Below are 21,410 nucleotides of genomic sequence, written 5' to 3' on the forward strand. Positions count from 1 at the left end.
CGACTCACGTTGTGCTTCATGTCAGGGTGAGCAGAACCACGGAGACCCTTCGCCATGTATTCTCAGCTCAGTTCAATATACGAGCAGATTCGAATCAAAAATAAATGTGAGAGGCACACAATGCTACAGCATTCCAGAAGATGACATGTTTCAATCAATTTTGCGGTTTTGCCACTAGTTTTTTTTTAAAGAAACACCTTTCAGTCAAATCCAGTCAACTACAAATACCACCGCATGTCACTAGGTTACCACCGAATTATTACCGACCCAAAATCCATATCTCCACATCCAAACATACTAGTACTAGTACTATTTTGGAAAAGAAAGCCCCCCCAGGATGAAAGCGAGCAAGATCCTCTCCCTGTCCGCCGAGACCGTGCGGCGGAGCACGTCGCCGTCGACGAGCCGCAGCTTCCCCGTGCAGTGATCCACCGAGGCGAGGGCGCCCTCCCAGAAGCTCCGGAAGTCCGCGAGCGAGCAGGCCTTGAGCGCGCCTTCCATGGCGGCGACGTCCGCGTGCGCAAAGCCGTACATGTCCACGCAGCTCTGGTACACCGCCCGCGCGTCCTCGGAGATCTTCGGGTCCTGCGCCAGCTTCTTGCCGGCGCTCTCGGTGGCCTCGGACGACTGGAGGGCGGCCCTCACGGCGATGACGCCGTAGGCGCTGGCCGTGAGGCCGTCCCGTGCGCCGCGCAGCGTCTGCCGGCAGAGCTCCAGCTCGCGCTGGCCCTGCCAGGCGCTCGTCTTGTGGCACGCGTCGGCGACGGACATGGACGGGTCGCCGGCGCATGCGCTGGCGTCGGTGCTGCCGGAGAGCAAGGAGATGGCCCCGAGAGATACCGCGACGACGCAGATGATTGGTGTGTTCTTCATGTTTGCTCGATCTCTGTATAAACCTATGCGCGCTCTGCAACCTCTGTGTGTATGGGAAGGAACACAAGGATGGCTTTTATAGAACGGCCCTGCCAAGGAGTGTAGTAGCCAAACTGAAAATATACTGTACATGCAGCATATCTAGAGCAATTAATGCGTATCATTATGCAGCAAGCTGTAGAAGCCAATGAATCTTTAATATCAATGTGTAGCATTAGTTTTCGGGTGTGGCTAGTATCTCTAATCTAAATGAGAATTAAATGTGTAGCATCAATCTTAATCTACTCCCTCCGTCCAGAATTATTTGTCTCGGATATGGATGTATCTAGAACTAAAATACGTCTAGATACATCCATTTCTGCGAGAAGTAATTCCGAACGGAGGAAGTAGCTCACTTGAGTACATATTTATCTTTCCTGCTTCCATTTTTTTCACTTTTATATTTCCCCCATTTTATGTTTTATTCTTGATTTTTTTATTGCATTACTATTTTAGAAAATACGCGAATACAGTAGTGGCTGGCATGTGGACATACTGTTGCGCACAGCCGGCCAGTCATGCAAGTATAGTTACATGCGGCGTAAAACTAAATAGAACCCAAATAAACTAATTCGGAACAAAATGAGCAAAAGAAAAAATAACTTTAATCTGTATCATTGCACAGTAACCTGTAGAGCCCAATAAATCCTTAAAATAAGTGTGTAGCATTAGTTTATGGGTGTGGCTATCTCTCGTCTAAATGAGAATTAAACCTCATCAAGCCCACTCGAGTATATATTTTTCTTTCCTCCTTTTCCATTTTATTTCAGTTCTATATTTTTCTCATTTCACGCATTGTTCTTGACTTCTTTATTGCATTTTTATTTAGAAAATCTCCAAATGTAGTAGTGGATGGCATGTGGACATATTTTTGCACACAGCTGGGCAGTCATGCAAGCATAGTTACGCCCGGTGTGAAAAACAATAAATAGAACCCAGATATCAGTAGAAAAGCGAAAAATCATTAATGTATATCGCCATGCAGTAACCTATAGAGCCCAATAAATCCTTAAAATCAATGTGTAGCATTAGTTTATGGGTGTGGATTTCTTTAATCTAAATGAGAATTAAATCTCATCTAGTTCACATGAATATATTTTTCTTCCCTCCTTTCCATTATCTTTCACTTATATATTTTTCTCATCTTACGTTTTATTTTCAGCTATTTAAAAAATGCAAATGCAGTTGTAGACGGCTTGTGGACATCAGCGGGCAGTCGTGCAAGTGTTGTTATGTGCGGCATGAGAAAAATATAGAACCCAGATAAAATAATTCGGTGGAAAAGGAAAAAAAAAGAACAAAAATCATTAATGTGTATCATTATGCAGCAACCTATAGAGCCCAATAAATCCTAATAATCAATGTGTAGCATTAGTTTATGGGTGTGGCTATCTCCGATCTATATGAGAATTAAATCCCATCTACCTCACTTGAATATATATATATTTTTTTCCTTCTTCCCATTTTCTTTCACATTTATATTTATCTCATTTTACATTTTATTCTAGACTTTTTATTGCATTTCTATTTTAAATTATATATGCAAATGCAGTTGTGGACGGCCTGTGGACATACTTTTGTGCACAACTGGAAAGTCGCGCAAGTGTATCTACACGTGATGTGAAAAAAAAACCCAGATAAAGTAATCCATTAGAAAAGGAAAACATGAAAAAAACATTAATGTGTATCATTATGCTGCAACCTATAGAGCCCTATAAATCCTTAAAATTAATGTGTAGCATTAGTTTTTGGGTGTGGCTATCTCCGATCTAAATGAGAATTAAATCTCATCTAGCCCACTTGAGTATATAATTTTTTTCCTCCTTTCCAGTGTTTTCACTTTTACCATTTTTTGTCCCATTTTAGGTTTTATTCTCAACTTGTTGCATTTCTATTTTAGAAAATATGCAAATGCAGTAGTGGATGACATGTGGACACACTATTGCACACATCATGGCAGTCATGCAAGTGTAGTTAGGCGCGGTGTAGAAACAACAAAAATAGAACCCAGATAAAGAAGACAAAAGAAAAGCAAAAAAAAAACATTAACGTGTATCATTATGCAGCAACCTGTAGAGACCAATAAATAAATTCTTAAAATCAATGTGTAGCATTAGTTTATGGGCGTTGCTATCTCTGATCTAAACGAGAATTAGACTCATCTAGCTCACTTGAGTATGTTTTTTTTCTTCTTTTCCATTTTCTTTCAGTTCTATATTTTTCTCATTTTACGCTTTATTCTCAACTTTTTTATTGCATTTTTAATATATTTTTTAACATCAGTACAGACACAAGCGCTCATATGCACGCGCATACACTCACCCCTATGAACGCACACACGCACACCCTATCCCTATGAGCACCACCGAACGACTGAGCCGGCATATTATCTTAAGATTTACGAAGTCACCGTAGGCACCTCGTCATCGACGGGAACGTCTCCTCCCACTGAATGCGCATCGCCGGAAATCCTGAAATAAATCCAGAAATAAATGCAAGCACCAGGATTTGAACCCTGGAGGGCTGGAGATACCACAGTTCCTCTAACCATTCAACCACAGGTTGGTTCGCTATTGCATTTCTATTTAGAAAATGTCCAAATGTAGTAGTGGATGGCATGTGGACATAGAAAAATATTGTTCACCATAAACTTATCATTTTGGTGGATCCATTTTATGGAATAATAGACCAATTTTTATGACCACGTGGATGCTTCCTAATAATGTGTTGGAAGGTTTATCTCTTGCGGACCGAAAGCTCAATAAATGTGGAAAGATCATATAGAAAACTAATTTTCCATCAAAACATTCAATTTTTTTATGGATGCTTAGATTCTAACGAATATACATACAACTATTTTCTTAAACATGTGCCAAAAACTATATTCAATGGCATGTAAATAAATTTAAAGATGGTTTCGATCAACATCGGATAGCATAGCATGCATGTTTAAGTAGGCAATGACATTTCATCCGAAGTGAGGTCATCCAATCCTACTAAACTATCCTCATTTTTTCCCCATAATTTTTGGACGGCATAATGCAGCGCGTGGTACCAGGCGAAGATATACAGAACATTCACCATAAGAAAACATACGATGTGATTTCCTCATGAAAAAAAAACTAAAGCTCTTTGAAAGGTACTCACTCCGTCCCAAAATTCTTCTTAGATTTGTTTAAATACGGATGTATCAAGTCATGTTTTAGTATTAAATACATCCATATCTAGACAAATTTAAGACAAGAATTTTGGGACAGAGGGAGTATATAAGTTCAGCATCCTATAAGGTTAAAAACAACAACAAAAACATGTTAATGACTGATCACTTGCAATAAAAACTGTTATGATCAGCAGAAGAGAATCTCTGCAATTAACCAAAGATGTAGTGATAGACAGACGGACTAAGAAGAGGAGCTTAAGCAAGTTCTAAAATCATTCAACCAAGTTGTCTAACACAGTCAGGCACTGCCAGATGAAATGCAGCAGCATATGACATATCAAGACCTAGAAAACAAGTGTCCAGGCATCCAACTAAATAGGAAAAGAGCAGAGTAGAGATTACACACTTAAAGCTAGTTCGAAGGATGAGCCATTCTGCCTCCAGGCAATCAACTTAAATGGTTCGGTCAAAGCACACAGTTGATCCTATGAGATCCAAGGCTGCAGCGTTTCGACAGGTGCTTGATCACCCGGAGAGGACCATCGCCATTGTTGCAGGGCTTCACCTCCACGCCGGTGAGGACGACGAAGCCGCGCTTCATGGCCTTACAGAAGGAAACTATGCAAAAGCTCCCCGCGCCCAGGCTCACCAGGTGGCGCTTGTACGGTGACCACTTCTCCTCCGGCAGGTCGAGACAATCAAAAGTATGCCGCAATGCCAGCGGACCGGCACGGGCAGACCGCATCGCAGTGCAGTCCATAGCACACAGGCGGTGGGGTCTGAAAGCAGACAGCGCGAAAGAGAGGCCGAGCTCGGGAACATGCTCCGCTCTGCCGTGGAAGGGCAGCGCCCAGTCGCTCTTCTAACACAGGCATCATCATCGGCTAGTAGAAACGGCGGCGGCGGGAGCGTTTCCCAGTGGAACGAATTGATGTAGTTGTGGTTCAGACTTTCAGGTTCACAGACGGAGAAGAGATTCTTAGAGACGTAGCTGAGGACCTCGAAGGAGAAGCCGACGGTGGCGGCCGGCGGCGACAGGTCGAGGACATAGAGGCAGGGTCGAGAGCCCGAGTAGTGACGGTGACCGCCGGGGTCGGCCTGCGGTGGCGCGGAGAAGCAGACGCAGTTGGGCCCCCTGAGAGGATGCATGGGGTGAATGGGTTGGACCGAGTTGAGGTCGACGTCGTAGAGGAATGGGCTGTTGGTGTTGGCCGCCAGCAGGAGGCTGTTCTCTTTCATCAGCAGAGCCGAGAAGGGACGCGTGGGCTTGGCGCGGAGGTTCGATTCGAACCTGAATCGCGGCTTCTGTTGCAGCCTCAGGCGATCTATCGCCGGCGGCGCCCCTCGTTTTGCCTTCTCCGGTTCTGCGTCTACTCTTTTATTATTTCCTGTTGTTGATGATGGCGGGTGGAAGAGGTGCTTCCACGGGTCGATGAGGTAGAGCGAGTTCACGCGAGTGTTCACGTCCTGCGCTATCACGTTCAGAAACCGACGATGCATCGTCCTCTTCACAAAGTCCAGACTGAATAACAATCAAACCTTCTGTTGCAGCAAATTCCTACGTTCCTCCAGTTCCTGATTAGTTATCGAGGGCCGTCAGAACGCGAATTACTTGGTGTATCTATCACCCTTGGCAACAAGGGCGCCGGCAAAGATGTGAATCACGGAGGGACAACTGAGAGATCAATTCAAACAAGAGCAATACCTGCATATATGCATCTGCTGATGAACAGCGCGCGGGAGCATCTGGTCGACTGCTGCGCTTGGAGACTGACTGACGGTAATGGAGGGGCGAGGCGAGAACGAGGAGATGGAATAGGCACACGCGTACGTGTAGGGAAGAAGCAGCGGGCGGCTGCGCTTGGAGACGAGGAGATGGTGATGGAAGTCCGGCGGCGCGCGGCACCGGGCTGGATGAGGAGCCGCTTCTCTTTCTGTCTCGCCCTGCCAGCAGCCAGGTTTTTTACTAGATCCGGCAGCGTACGTGGCCTGCTTTTCTTTCTTGGATTTTTTAGAAACACATTGCACGTACACTCACCACCCAATGAATGCATGTATACACGTCAAGTTATTCTTTTTTACCAAAGAAACTTTCAATCTATTCATTTTCAATCTTGACAGAACAAAACGCTAAATGGTGAATGTTCCGTGTATATCTTCACCTGGTACGACACGCTGCATTATGCCGTCCAAAAATTATGGGAAAAATTGGGATAATTTAGTAGGATTTGATGAACTCACTTCCGAGAAATGTCATTGCCTACTTAAACATGCTATGTTATCCGATGTCGATCGAAATAATCTTTAAATTTATTTACACACCATCGGATCGGCACATGCTTAAGAAAAGGGAAATTATTCCCTTCAACCGGCAGATTCTACTTGCTCGTCGACCACATCCCTCGTGTGACGCGTGTCCCCATGGGACCCGCCACCACTTCATCTCCTTTGTGAGCTTATCTGCAGCTCTCTGCTCTTGAACAAACCCCGGCCACTTGTCCACCTCATCCCGATCCCTTCTTCCTCTAGCCCAATGCAAGGAAGGATAGCTGCGCTGGATCCCGCTCTGGCTGGAGCCGTCCTTTTTCGCCGAAGCTCGCTCCAGCAGCCGCCGCAGCCTCCTTCCTCTCCCTTCCCTTCCTCTTACCCTCCAACGAGCTCCCGTCCTATTCCGCGGCCTCCTTCCTCTCTCTTCCCTTCCCCTTACCCTCCAATGAGAAAAAAATGAAAGAAAATGGGAAAGGAGCAAAGAAAAATATATATACTCAAGTAAGCTAGATAAGATTTAATTCTGATTTAAAACAAAGATAGTGGCACCCATAAACTAATGCTACACATTGATTTTAAAAATTTATTGGACTCTATAGTTTGTTGCATAATGATACGCATTAATGATTGTTTTTCTTCCTTTTCCCTTTTACTGAATTACTTTATCTGGGTCTATTTTTATTTTTTCCGCGCCGTGTGTAAGTACACTTGCACAACTGCCCGGCCGTGCTCAACGGTATGTCCACATGCCACCCACTACTGCATTTGCATATTTTCTAAAATAGAAATGCAAAAAAGGTCAATAATAAACATAAAATGAGAAAAAAATATAGAAGTGAAATAAAATGGAAAAGGGGGGAGAAAAATATATATACTCAAGTGAGCTAGATGAGATTTAATTCTCATTTAGATCAGAGATAGGCACACCCATAAACTAATGCTACACATTGATTTTAAGCATTTATTGGGGCTCTATAGGTTACTGCCATCCACTACTGTATTCGGTATTTTTTTAAAATAGAAATGCAACAAAAAATTCAAGAATAAAACGTAAAATGGGGAAAATATAAAAGTGAAAAAAAAGGAAGCAGGAAAGATAAATATGTACTCAGGTGAGCTAGATTAAGATTGATGCTACACATTTAATTCTCATTTAGATTAGAGATACTAGCCACACCCGAAAACTAATGCTACACATTGATATTAAAGATTCATTGGCTTCTACAGCTTGCTGCATAATGATACGCATTAATTGCTCTAGATATGCTGCATGTACAGTATATTTTCAGTTTGGCTACTACACTCCTTGGCAGGGCCGTTCTATAAAAGCCATCCTTGTGTTCCTTCCCATACACACAGAGGTTGCAGAGCGCGCATAGGTTTATACAGAGATCGAGCAAACATGAAGAACACACCAATCATCTGCGTCGTCGCGGTATCTCTCGGGGCCATCTCCTTGCTCTCCGGCAGCACCGACGCCAGCGCATGCGCCGGCGACCCGTCCATGTCCGTCGCCGACGCGTGCCACAAGACGAGCGCCTGGCAGGGCCAGCGCGAGCTGGAGCTCTGCCGGCAGACGCTGCGCGGCGCACGGGACGGCCTCACGGCCAGCGCCTACGGCGTCATCGCCGTGAGGGCCGCCCTCCAGTCGTCCGAGGCCACCGAGAGCGCCGGCAAGAAGCTGGCGCAGGACCCGAAGATCTCCGAGGACGCGCGGGCGGTGTACCAGAGCTGCGTGGACATGTACGGCTTTGCGCACGCGGACGTCGCCGCCATGGAAGGCGCGCTCAAGGCCTGCTCGCTCGCGGACTTCCGGAGCTTCTGGGAGGGCGCCCTCGCCTCGGTGGATCACTGCACGGGGAAGCTGCGGCTCGTCGACGGCGACGTGCTCCGCCGCACGGTCTCGGCGGACAGGGAGAGGATCTTGCTCGCTTTCATCCTGGGGGGGCTTTCTTTTCCAAAATTGTAGTATGCCTGCCTGGATGTGGAGATGTGGATTTTGGGTTGGTAATAATTCGGTGGTAACCCGACCATATGCGGTGGTATTTGTAGTTGTTTAGATTTGGTTGCAAGGTGTTTCAGATGATAAAAAACCTACTGGCAAAAAATTGATTGAAACATGTCATCTTTCTGGAATGCTGTAGCATGCGCCTCTAAACTGTGATCCAAGATCACCCCAAGATCACCAGACACAAGGGCCGCTTTTGAGTCTAGTCGAGGACAAGAGAATTGTTTTCCGTGGTTACTTGCTGGCGCACGCTGATCACCCTGACATGAAGCACAACGCGAGGGCACACGCTGATCAGTGATCACTCATCCGTACTATCCTACTCCTCTTCCCAGTTTCCCAAGACTGAAGAAATCACGTAGCGGTAAGAGCAGTAGTAAAATGGACAGTTTGTGCCCACGCAAGAGCAGCAGCTTTACCATCTTTACAGCTCAAAACTCACAGCTTCTTAAAGGAAGGGGAGAAAACTGGCACGGATCAAGCATACAGCACTGAGTTATCCGTTGCATAGCACGCCAGGGTTCCAAGTCTCCAAGATCAGCAAGACAGCAACACTTCAAGCAGCTTAATAAACCCCTCCAATATACAGGTTCCTCTCAACATTACAATGCCAAGGATTAAGCTAAACTCCAGATTCCGCAACCGCATACATGTAATAGCTGATGATAACAAGATCCCAGAACAGTCTAAGGCAAGATACTCGAAGCCCTAACTTCACCTTCTAAAAGATACTGATCCATCCAAAGTTCAAAGGACATAACACTGAGCCATGTAAAAAAAATGCAAGACATCCATCAGAATTTGCCCAAAGTGTGGCTGAGCAAGTTGTAAACACTGTTGAACGCAATGTGGTTGCACCACCCGTGCGCCATGAGGTCCACCCGGCTGCATGAGGTAGTTAGGATAGATAGATAGAGATAGATTATTTTCCTTGATCTCCAAGTTCTATCTCTTCCTTGAATATCTCATTCCCTCATGTAATCTCAATAATGTATGCGCTATGGTTGGGAGATGCGCCCCAACTCTATATAACACGAACCCGTCGGCCTCAACAGGCTAAGACGTTTCCAGCTATCGCACATGGTAGTCAGAGCCATCCTTTTCCCATCTAAGCTCCAAACAAACTCCATCTAGTCCTAGCCATGTCTTCATCCTCCGGCGCTTCCCAAGCCAACCTCAATGGCCAAGTTACCGAGAAGCTGACGCGCACAAACTATGTGCTATGGCGCACGCAAGTGATCCCCCGGCTGCGTAGCGCCGGTGTCTTCGGCTACGTCGACGGCACTCAGCCGGAGCCGGCGAGACTCCTCGTCACCACCAAGGAAGGCAAGGAGGAATCATCGCCCAACCCTCTCCACCCAATCTGGGTCAGGGAGGATCAGCAGATTCTCGGATACCTGCTGAACAATCTGACGCGCGAGGTGCTGCTCACGGTGACCACGGTCACCACCGCGGGCGCGCTCTGGACGACGCTCGCCGGCATGTTTTCCTCGTAGTCCGCCAGCCGCATCAACAACATCCGAACCTCCCTCATCAACGCGCAGAAGGGCAACCTCTCCGTCGCCTCCTACTTGGCCGCCATGCGCGGCTACGCCGACGAACTCGCAGCCACGGGAAAGGCGATCCCCGACGATGAACTGGCCTCCGACATCATCCACGGGCTCGACGCCGACTATCAGCCACTCGTCTCTGCCCTAGACGCCTGCGTGAGTCAGGTAACCCTTGATGAGCTTTTTGCCATGCCGTCAAATTTTGATCAACGCATGGCACAGTTCCAAGGATCTGGCGGCGGCGGCTTCAAGTCGTCCGCAAACATGGCCACTCGTGGACGGGGTGGCGGCTCCCGCTCGCGTGGCTCCTCTCGCACCAAGGGCAGGTCCGGCGGCGGCAACCGTGGCCCCACGCCACCTCAATCTGGAGGCCGTGGTCGCCGAGGCCGCGGCACTGGTCATGGCGGTAGGAACCGCCCCGACGCTCCTCGGTGTCAGATCTGCGGCAAGCCTGGCCACACAGCGAAGGACTGCTGGTACAGGTATGATGAGGACGACTACGACTCGCAAGATGAGGAGAAAGTTGCTGCAGCGGCCGATGGCTCCTATGGCGTCGACACCAATTGGTACGTCGACAGCGGAGCCACTAATCACATCACCAATGAGCTCGAGAAAGTCACCATGAAGGAAAAGTACCACGGCAAGGATCAAATCCATACTGCTAGCGGAGAAGGTATGAGTATAAGTCACTTTGGTCACTCAATATTTGGTGCCCCTCATCGCAACATTCATCTTAGGAAAATTTTGCATGTCCCTAATGCTAATAAAAGTCTTCTTTCTGTCCATCGTATTGCCCTTGACAATCATGTTTTTTTGGAATTTCATCCTTATTATTTTTTGATCAAGGATCAGGCAACGAGGACAATTCTCTATCGAGGTAGATGCATTGACGGCCTTTACCCGTTGATTCCGGAGTTTCGAAGACAAAATAAACAAGCTTGTGGTGCTATCAAGCTGTCATCCACACGTTGGCATGATTGTTTAGGACATGCGTCTTTTTCTTTAGTTGAAAAGTTGCTTAGGAAAAATAAACTCCCGTTTGTTGGTGAGCATCATAATGAAACAATTTGTGATTCATGTCAGAAAACTAAGAGTCATCAATTGCCTTACCCAATCTCTATCAGCATTTCTACCAAACCATTACAGTTGATTTTTTCTGATGTTTGGGGCCCTGCTCCCACTTCTGTTGGTAGACACAACTACTATGTCAGTTTTATCGATGACTATAGCAAATTCTCTTGGATCTATCTCTTAAAGAAACGTTCTGATGTGTTTCAAGTTTTCAAAAACTTTCAAGCTCTAGTTGAACGAAAGTTTGACAGCAAAATTATTGCTGTCCAATCCGATTGGGGAGGGGAGTACGAAAAGTTGAACTCCTTCCAGACACTTGGAATCTCACACCACGTGTCATGCCCACATGCTCACCAGCAAAATGGGTCAGCTGAACGCAAGCATCGCCACATCGTTGAAGTTGGCCTTGCTCTTTTGGCCAGCGCTTCCATGCCTCTCAAATTTTGGGACGAAGCGTTTCTCACTGTCGTCCATATCATAAACATGCTTCCTGGTCGTGTCATTCACCATGAAACTCCTATAGAAAGGCTTCTTCACACAAAACCAGACTATAAGTCTCTACGTGTTTTTGGGTGTGCGTGTTGGCCAAACCTACGTCCCTACAATACTCGTAAACTGATGTTTCGCTCAAAACAGTGCGTGTTCCTTACCTATAGTGCTCAGCATAAGGGAGTCAAGTGTCTGGATGTTTCCAATGGACGTGTTTACATATCCCGTGATGTCGTTTTTGATGAAACTAAGTTCCCTTTTGTTGTTCTCCACCCTAATGCCGGCGCACTTCTTCGGGAAGAAATTCTTCTCTTGCCTCCTCATCTCACTAGCTTTGATCAAGGGGGACGAAATAGTGATGATCAATTGTTGGCTAACTCATCTAATGGCATGCATGAGTCCTGTGTTGATGCAACAGGTGAAAACGGCAGAGAAAACGGCAAAGAAAATGACGTAAACAGAGAAAATTTTGGGCTATATCCCATGTGTCCCGTGGTAGGGGACAGATCTGCCTCGGGATCAGCAGCGGTGCAGGCGACTGGATCCACCTCGGGATCGATAACGGCGCAGGAGGGAGGATCCTCCTCGGGATCAGGCACCACAGGCGCAGGCGCACGCGCCCCTGAGCCAGACTCCCGCCGCTGTGACCCCGTGCCCGACACGCGGTCTCCTCCAACTGGCGCTCGGTACGGAGCCCAACCCGTCACGTACAAGCGGCGGGACTTGGCGCGTGCCAGGGAGGACGCGGGTCCAGCAGGCCCCGCCACGAGCAGCCGACCGACCGGCGTGCACGCAGAGGCGCGGGGCTCGGGATTCTCTGTGCCAAGTGCAGACGCCGCGCTTCAGCCGTCTGCCACAGAGGATCAGGGCGACCCGGCGGGCGCTGGCGCCACTATGGCGACATGATCTTCATCGGGCACTGGTGCGGCTGCAGCGACAGGATCCGCCTCGGGATCAGCAGCGGACGATTCTGCGCAGCACCCTGGATCCTCTGTGACTACAGATCCTGTGGCTCCACCATCACGGCGTACACGACTGCAACAAGGGGTAACTCAACCCGTAAATTATAAACATATGACTAAATATGGTTTGGTCTGTTCCACAAGAGAACCAGATGAACCAAAAACTCTTGCTGCAGCACTTTGTGATGATAAGTGGAAGAAGGCAATGAATGAGGAATACATGGCACTCAAGGAAAATAAAACATGGTATCTGGTTCCACCACAGCAAGGTAAAAATTTAATTGATTGCAAATGGGTTTTCAGAATTAAGAGGAGATCTGATGGAACCATTGACCGTTATAAGGCTAGACTCGTTGCAAAAGGTTTTAAGCAACGATATGGCATAGACTACGAAGATACTTTTAGTCCTGTGGTAAAAGCTACCACAATTCGTCTCGTTTTGTCTATTGCTGTTTCCAGAGGATGGAGTCTCAGGCAGCTTGATGTGAAGAATGCATTTCTCCATGGTGTTCTGGAAGAGGATGTGTACATGAGACAACCTTCTGGGTTTGAAAGTAAGAGTACTCCTTCTTATGTGTGTAAACTTGATAAAGCTCTATATGGGTTAAAACAAGCTCCAAGGGCATGGTATTCTCGCCTCTGTCACAATATGCAAAAACTTGGATTTGTTCCTTCTAAATCAGACATGTCATTGTTTATTTACAACAAGTCAAATACGTGTATATTTGTTCTCATCTATGTTGATGACATAATTGTGACAAGCTCATCTGATGAAGCAATCAGAGGACTCTTAAAGGATCTAAGTGCAGAGTTTGCATTAAAGGATCTTGGAGACTTGCACTTCTTTCTTGGGATTGAGGTAAAGAAACATCAAAATGGACTTCATCTCTCTCAAGCAAAATATGCAGCTGATCTGGTTAAAAGAGCAAGATTGCAAGGTTGTAAACCCTCACTCACTCCATTATCCAGCTCCGAAAAATTGTCTCTTGCAGAAGGTAAAATTTTGAGTCAGGAAGATAGCACGAAGTATAGAAGTCTCGTAGGAGCTCTTCAATATCTAACTCTTACCAGACCAAATTTATCTTTTGCTGTCAACAAAGTCTGCCAGTTTTTGCATGCACCTACTGATGTTCACTTGACAGCTGCCAAGCGTATAGTCAGATATGTTAAACACACTCTCAGTATAGGTCTAAATTTCAGCAAGTCATCTTCTACTCTTGTCAGTGCCTTTTCTGATTCAGACTGGGCAGGGTGTCTGGATGACAGACGCTCAACAGGTGGTTTTGCAGTCTTTTTTGGACCTAACTTAATATTATGGTGTGCACGCAAACAGGCTACTGTATCCAGGTCAAGCACTGAGGCAGAGTACAAGGCATTGGCAAATGCTACAGCTGAAATCATATGGGTTCAGTCCATGTTGAAAGAGCTTGGGGTAAAAAGTAAACAAGCTCCATGTCTATGGTGTGACAATCTTGGAGCTACTTATCTTTCTGCTAATCCTGTGTTCCATGCTAGAACAAAGCACATAGAGATAGATTTTCATTTTGTCAGAGAAAGAGTTGCTCAAAAGCAACTTGATATTCGATTTGTGCATTCAAAGGATCAACTTGCAGATGGATTTACAAAGCCTTTGCCCTCAAGAAGTTTTGAGGAATTCAAGCATAATCTCAACTTAATGAAGCTGTGATTACGGGAGGGTGTTGAACGCAATGTGGTTGCACCACCCGTGCGCCATGAGGTCCACCCGGCTGCATGAGGTAGTTAAGATAGATAGATAGAGATAGATTATTTTCCTTGATCTCCAAGTTCTATCTCTTCCTTGAATATCTCATTCCCTCATGTAATCTCAACAATGTATGCGCTATGGTTGGGAGGTGCGCCCCAACTCTATATAACACGAACCCGTCGGCCTCAACAGGCTAAGACGTTTTCAGCTATCGCACAAACATGAACCTCACAGCAGTCCCCCAAAATGAGATGTCAGGAAACTACCATCCTAAGCCTCCAAAACAACTCTGGTCTGATGCCTGCAAAGCGGACGAATTGTAAACATGAGTCTCTTTGCAATAATTTTGAAAACGGTTTAAACACTAGGGACATCTGGATACTCCTATGGAGGGAATGAATGACATGAAAACAACTGTGTTTTTTTCCCACTGTTTTCTTCCTGAGCTCCATATAAGTACAAGTAAACAGAAACATGAGTTCAGACATAAATAACAGCACAAGCACATTCCCATCCACATTGTTTTGGAACAGTTACAGAAATGAGATGCCAAAAAATTCAAAAAAAATATATATGAGATGCCATATGAACGCTGCAATATGCTATGTTTATTTTCTGTTGCGACAACAAATGAAGCAAGAGGGTTCACCATAATCTTTGAAACAGTTTAGCAAAGATCAGTTGCTGAAACACTCTGAACTTTAAATTTGTAATAATAAATCGCTCAGGTGAATTAAAAACTAGTGTTACTCAATAGAATTGGCAGCTGGCAGACATGTGCACCAAATAGTACTTATTTTTCCAAATAACACACTGCTGACATTGCAAGAGAAATGGACTGTGATGGATAATACATGAAGATAGGTTATGCGAAAGTACCAAGATAGGAATTAGCTGATACACTTCAATTCATCAGCTCTACTTCTACATGCAAAGTCTCCTTTTTGACCATGTCAGGCGATGTCTCCCTTTTCGCAGCGGTCTTCTTGCTCCAATCTTCAACCATGCAAACAAGAATAAACAGTCAATTACAATGTGTACATTTCTCTGAATAGTATACATGGCTTGAAATGGCAGAACAGGTTACAGTAATTAGATGAATGAAATGCATAAGTGTCGAATCAAAACAATAAAAAAAAATACCATGTTCCCTACGCTGTTTTGATACACGATATGGGTGAAGTGACATGACACTTCCAAAAACAAGGATACAGCAATCACTGGTCCGAAATGATAATACAAGGCTGTGTAGACCTCTAAGGAGCAGCATTAAAAGGGAAGGACACGCGGCAAGATGCCATCAAGCTCCCAGCAGCAATGGTCGGGGAACATGTCCACATTGTGCATGAGAGGAAGGCTTGTATACATTATAAAGTATGTTTCAAATATTTAAACATCGACATGATTCAGATACTGAGCAATACATAATGGAATCATTGGTATAGGATGCACAAGGTATGACAACTCGCTGAAGTATCAGGGAAACCTTTACCTACCAACACAAGTTAATAGGCTGATATTTTCTCCATATTTTTATTGAAAAGGAAGTTCAAACCTCCTGGCCTCTGCGTCCTTGGATGCACACAGCCGAGCAGTCACACAAAAAAACAATAAATGTAACAAAAATAGGCAGTCACAAGTGACAGGAGCTGTGCCTGCCACTAGGATGAGCTTGGCCAATCTGATGGAGTTTAAAAGGCAGCAAAATAAGAAGATACAAATGAACAGACTAGAACAGACTCAGCCTTTCACTATCTTGGCTGCACTTCTCCATTCTTATTTATTTTTTACGGCGATGTCCCTTTCTATTTAGCAATGGTGGACCACAATAGAGAGGCTACAATTACTATTGTTCCTTAAATTCACCCAATTTACAACAAAATTATAGTACAATTTATATACAGAGGACCCTACATAAGCTTCCAAGCACACAATTTCAAAAGATGTGTTAAAACAAAAAATGTGCCCAATCTGAAAATTGTATAGTATACTCTATTCTTCCTAGCTTGGATGCACTTCTCCTCTTATATCTAGTTGTAGTTGACCACAATAGAAAGGGAGCATTACAGTTCCTCAGAAACATCTGAATTTACTCCCAAATTCTAGCAGAATTTGTGTACAGAGGAGAGGACTGCAAGCACATAATTTCAGAAGATAAGGTGAAAGGCACCTAATTCTTCCGATGTGAAGTATCAGGGTAACCTTTACCTACCAACACAAGTTAATAGGTTGATATTCTCCATATTTTTTTCAGAAAGGAAGTTCAAATCTCCTGGCCTCTGCATCCATGGATGCACACGGCCGAGCAGTCACAGAAATCCAATGACAGTAATAAAAATAAGCAGTCACAAATGGCATGAGCTGTGCCTGCCACTAGGATGAGCTTGGCCCATTCTGATGAGGTTTAAAGGGCAGCAAAAGAAGAAGATACACATGAACAGAGTAAAACAGACTAAGCCATACACCTAAGCTTTAGCTCTACTCCTTCAAAATCATATTCTTCCTAGTCTGTGCACTTCACCCTTTCTGTTTAGCAGTGCTGAACCACAATAGAAAGGCTACAATCACTATTGTTCCTCAAATTCACCTCAATTTCACCCAATTTCCAACAAAATTATGCTACAATTTATATACAGAGGACCTACATAAGCTTCCAAGCACACAATTTCAGAAGATGAGTTAAAACAAAATGTGTCCAATCTGACAATTGTATAGTATACATTATTCTTCCTAAATTGGATGCACTTCTCCTTTTATATCTAGTTGTAGTTGACCACAATAGAAAGGGAGCACTACAGTTCCTCAAAAACATCTCAATTTACTCCCAAATTCTAGCACAATTTGTATGCAGAGGAGAGGACTGCAAGCACATAATTTCAGAAGATACGGTGAAAGGCGCCTAGTTTAACAATTGCATATATGGGTCAAACAAACAACTGATCAAGGAGATGAGAGTGTTAGTACCTGCAGAGGGAATCTGGCTTGATTCCAGCCACGTCGGGAGGACACACGGTAGGATGGGGACACTGGGTATAGCAAGACGAGAGCTCCCTGTTATCTTCTCCTTCTCCATGTCGACTCCAAGAAGCTGGTTGCCGCACACAAGGTACACAACATGGCTGTTCAGTGGGTCAATTGCGCCAATCGCCGGCATCTCCTTCAAGGGTTCATCATCCCAAACTGTGGTGAAGGCCACCTCGTGGTCCAGCGTCCAGGAGCTGCCACCGTCGTCGAGGGAGAAGGAGCTGACCACATACGGCTTCTCCTTGGACACCTCGACGTAGCGCAGCTTCCCCTCGCTTTCCCCCATCCGCCGGTAGCGCTCGAGTTTCCTCATGAACACCACACCTTCGAGGTCAGGCAGCACGCTCCCTCTGGGCAGCTCCACGAACCGGAGCTCCGGCCTCTCGCTGAGCGGGTCCGCCGAGATGGCGCCCCAGCTCTCGTCGATCCACCACAAGCGGTCGCCGAAGGGCACCACGGCGCTGTCGATGTGCATCCGCCGACCGGCAGGCAATGGGGAGGGCAAGCCCACCATTTTTTCCCACTTGCCCGTCTCCGAGAGAAACCGCCGCAAGACGAAGCCGTCCTCCTCCCTGCCGCTGCCGCCGATGGTAAACATCTCGGCTACCGCATACCTGTCAGGGGGTCCGTGCCCGCCCTGGGACTGGGTGAGGAGGCCGAGGTGCTGGTACATGGTGGTCCTCTTGGTGCCGTCGAGGTCCGGGAGGCGGTAGAGCTCGCCGCTGAGCGGGTTGAGGACGAAGCGCGTGACCTCCGGGTTGATGTCCATGCCGGTGAAGAAGGACAGGTCACGGATCGCGCAGAGCATCGACTCGCCGGTGGCGGGGACGTCGAACTGGAAGCGGGACTCCCAGAAGCGCACGAGGAGGAGGCCGTGGCTGCTGGTGGCGGCGACGTGGCCCGGGACGGAGCCGTACACGCCGGTGGCGGGGTCGGGGAGGGGCCGCGGGTGGATGAAGTGGGCGGGGACGGTGAGGCCGGTGACGAACGGGGGCGCGTCGAGGTGCAGGGTCGCGCCCGGCGCCGGCGCCCCCGACTTGTCGACGTCGGTGAGCTGGATGAGGGCCCACGGGGGGCGCGAGGGGGCCCGGGACGAGGAGAGGGAGCGGCGGCGCCGGAGAGGCGGCGGAGCATTCTGCGTGTGGCTTTTGGTTGCGGTGCGGGAGGACTGCCGTGGACTGCTTCCAGCGAAGCGACTGCCCTGTGCTCTGTGGGCTGCTGGTCTTCTCCTGTCCTACTTTTGAGTTTTGACCCGGCTGTCTGCTCCAATTCGCCACCCCCTCTGCTTCTGCGGCAGCTTGGGTCAGAAACGCCCATTCTTTTGATTTATCAAAACTCTATTCACACTCACCTGGAGATTGAGACTTGTTTAATCATTCATCTTATTGTGGATCTTTATAGTATTATCGATATGATTTTCATGAATTTATTCTCTATGATGATTAGTTATTCCCTTCCTATGTGTGAGCAATTCCCCAGGCATGGGAGATGCATGTAGGTGAATCCGTGAATGGTAAGATTCATTTGTGCCTATCTTGTATGTTGTCATTCGTATTTGTAGTCTTATTACTTGTCTAGTAAGTTGTTATACTATGATGAACGATATGTGTGCCTCCGGGGAGTCCCCGTCCACACCGCCCTCAGCCATCCCCTTCCATCGCCTCCCACTACCGCCACCGTCGCTGAGGACGCCGCGGGGCGAAGCCCCTGTGGTGAGGAGGCGGCGGCGCAGTCCTCGGCCGGCGGTAACGCGTGGGGGCAGCGGCGTCCATCTCCCTCCTCCTCCAACGGCAGTGCGCATCAGGTTGGCGGTGGCCAGGAGATCTCTAGCGGCCGTGGGCGGATGAGATTTTGGCTGCGATGAGATCTGATCTGCGCCCGAGGGGTTTAGACCGAGATCCACTGCGGCCGCGCCTCGTCTCAACAACGGCAAGAGGAGATCTCCCCTGGGTTATCTTCGCGGCACGAGGACGTCCGAGTCTCTTGACCCGAGCATGGTGGTGGTGGCTGCCTTCTCCACCGAAGGCGGTTGGCCAGGCTCGTAGTGATGGATCTTGGATCTCACTATTAGCACCGGTGGCGAGTTGGGGAGACATAGTCGCCGGTGAAAACCGAGCCGACTCCGGTCATGGCAGGCGATGGTGGCGTCTATGTCGTTACCTTGATGAAGGCATCGTCAAGCAACTATCGTCAACCTGCTCGTGCCGCTCCGGGAGAAATCCTAAGATCACCGGATCGGACGATGGCGGCGATGCGGTGTCGTGTTCCTTCTTGGGGGCATCGTTTGTGGAGCGGCGCCGGATGGAAGAGGCGTGAGGTGGTGTGGCGTGCCTTCTCTTGCGTCGACGACGGCGGGTCTCGACGGCATGGAGCAGCGGGGTCTCGCCGGTGGGCGTGTGATGATGGACGAGCGCAGAATGGTGGCGTTGTCTGACGTCGTGGTAGTGTCGACGGCAGCTAGACCAGGCAAGGTAGATGCAGCAGTACAACACTGAAGATGGATTGGTGGCAGGTGGCTGCGGCGGTCTCATACCCGACAGGTGTCCTGGTTGAGGAGTGCGCCGGACTGGTGGATGCCCCATACCCGGTAGGCGTCCTGGTTCGGACCTCACGTCTTAGATGTTAGGTTTGGCTGTGAGGTCTATTTGGTATTAGGCCCAGACTATTAGCATCCCTTTATCAATTGGATAGGAGTAGCGACAGATGTTGCCTAGACAGTGGCTTTAGTCTTACTGGTGTATGACTTTGTAAGGTCTTATGTGAATAATTAATAAAGTGGCTGCATGCATCATCCAGATGTAGAGGCCGGGGGTCCTCCTCCATTTCTAAAAAAATGTGTGTTGTCCAATTTAAGGGCCCAGATAACATGATCTAAAGACCTAAACAGGTAACACATATTGTTCAGAGAGTTTGCGCCCTCCAATGTGACATGTGTAGACATTTATGAGGACCAAAGACAATATGAGATGATGGTTATCTACCGAACGTAATGCATGGTTTCAGTTTAACTACCTTAATTATAAAAACGACCACGTTGTGGCAACGTCAAAGCAGAACTATAGTGTGGAATACAACCACACGAGGAGGAGTTTCATAACTCTAAGGTGATCCGCCTGCAGAACAACCAAATAAAATATTAAACTCACGATGCAAGGTAACTGGGATTACCATTGAAGTGGCACACTTGAGGTATACCATGATCTAAAATCTCTCTGCACCTAATTTCTCAACTGCGGGAAAACACTTTTATTTCCAGTCTTTACTTTATGCTCTTTGCTTCCAAGTCGTTATTATTCTCGCTGTAACCATCTCATCATATTCACTACTCTGGTTTATTTGACTCTTGGAACACTAATAGCCTCTACAAAATCCCAAGGAGTTACTTTACATAAGATCTATGACAACTTGTGTGTGACAGAAACGTTGCTCATAAGTTCTCTCCTCCGCTCTTAGTTGGGACAATAACTATTTTAGGATACTTACATGGAAGTCTACACCACCATGTGTGGCTTACAGGTCATCAATTATTTTTCTTGCACTGTTGCTGGGCAGTGAAGCGCAGAGTATTTGTTTCATAACTGTTCTAAGGTGTTGTTATTGTAGATACTTCCTATTACTGACATGGGTTCTACTCCTTCTAGGAAGACTTATTTGCCAGATTATATTCAACGTTTTCCACTAGAGCTTCAGGATCCATTATTAAAAAAAATACCAAAATATCAAACTACGAAGCTTAATACTTTTATTTGCATAAATGATGATTCCTCAGAAAGAAAGAAAAATTTGTGAGGGGATACTGTGCTCTATATATGGGTTCAAGATCTTCCATAGTCTATCCTACGAATTATGCCATTAAGTATTCGATTGACCGTGATCTTATTCAGGAAGTCGGAAAGCATGCCTTTTCAGGGACTAAAGAAGAATACCCTCAAGCACATCTTATGTTCCTTGATGCTTTATGTGTGACTTTTAAAATCAAAGATGTGTCGAGAGAATTTGTTTTATTGAAACTCTTCAACCCGTCTTTGAAAAGGTAGAAGAATGGTATAACAGATTACAATATTGCAGCACAACCAGCTGGAAAATGTATGGAGAAGTTTATGGCTAAATTTTTCCCCTTGCTCTAAAATAGCAAAACTCCGAAGTGAGCTCACTTCTTTTGTCAAGTAAATCAGAGATAACCTATATGCAGCTTGGGGAGATATTCTAAACTCTTGAATCTTTGCCCTAATCATGATTT

General features: G+C 46.6%; 3 protein-coding genes, 1 non-coding gene and 1 pseudogene across 4 annotated transcripts; 1 reads left to right on the forward strand and 4 right to left on the reverse strand.

The window, feature by feature from the left end:
- Positions 1-93: 93 nt before the first annotated feature.
- Positions 94-965, reverse strand: LOC147991852 (uncharacterized). The gene has a single exon (XM_087526502.1). It carries the CDS (start codon positions 871-873, stop codon positions 310-312), a length of 564 nt encoding a protein of 187 aa, XP_087382628.1. The 5' UTR covers positions 874-965; the 3' UTR covers positions 94-309.
- A 3,573-nt stretch (positions 966-4,538) lies between these two features.
- Positions 4,539-5,572, reverse strand: LOC147991853 (uncharacterized; annotated as a pseudogene).
- A 2,081-nt stretch (positions 5,573-7,653) lies between these two features.
- LOC147991854 (uncharacterized) lies at positions 7,654-8,458 on the forward strand. Its single transcript, XM_087539278.1, has one exon. It carries the CDS (start codon positions 7,743-7,745, stop codon positions 8,307-8,309), a length of 567 nt encoding a protein of 188 aa, XP_087395404.1. The 5' UTR covers positions 7,654-7,742; the 3' UTR covers positions 8,310-8,458.
- Positions 8,459-13,764: 5,306 nt separating this feature from the next.
- Positions 13,765-19,752, reverse strand: LOC125532942 (uncharacterized). The gene is made up of 4 exons (XM_087538843.1): positions 19,366-19,752; positions 17,111-18,404; positions 15,026-15,142; positions 13,765-14,447 (listed from the first exon to the last, which is right to left on the reverse strand). The coding sequence occupies exons 1-3, from the start codon at positions 19,750-19,752 to the stop codon at positions 15,051-15,053; spliced, it is 1,773 nt and encodes a 590-aa protein (XP_087394969.1). The 3' UTR covers positions 13,765-14,447; positions 15,026-15,050.
- Positions 19,753-21,304: 1,552 nt separating this feature from the next.
- Positions 21,305-21,410, reverse strand: LOC147991855 (small nucleolar RNA R71). The gene has a single exon (XR_015614450.1). It is a non-coding gene; the product is annotated as a small nucleolar RNA R71 (small nucleolar RNA).

Source organism: Triticum urartu, chromosome 1A, assembly GCF_056163025.1.
Source record: "Triticum urartu cultivar PI428250 chromosome 1A, HENAU_Tu73, whole genome shotgun sequence".
NCBI classification, from domain to species: Eukaryota; Viridiplantae; Streptophyta; class Magnoliopsida; order Poales; family Poaceae; genus Triticum; species Triticum urartu.

Coding starts and splice junctions, on each gene's coding strand:
- LOC125532942 (XM_087538843.1), bottom strand. CDS start 19,752: ATGGGGCATCCACCAGTCCGGCGCACTCCTCAACCAGGACACCTGTCG. Junction 18,405..19,365: donor TCCCGGAGCGGCACGAGCAG/GTTGACGATAGT, acceptor ACTCAAAAGTAG/GACAGGAGAAGACCAGCAGC. Junction 15,143..17,110: donor AAGCCAGATTCCCTCTGCAG/GTACTAACACTC, acceptor GCATGGTTGAAG/ATTGGAGCAAGAAGACCGCT.
- LOC147991852 (XM_087526502.1), bottom strand. CDS start 873: ATGAAGAACACACCAATCATCTGCGTCGTCGCGGTATCTCTCGGGGCC.
- LOC147991854 (XM_087539278.1), top strand. CDS start 7,743: ATGAAGAACACACCAATCATCTGCGTCGTCGCGGTATCTCTCGGGGCC.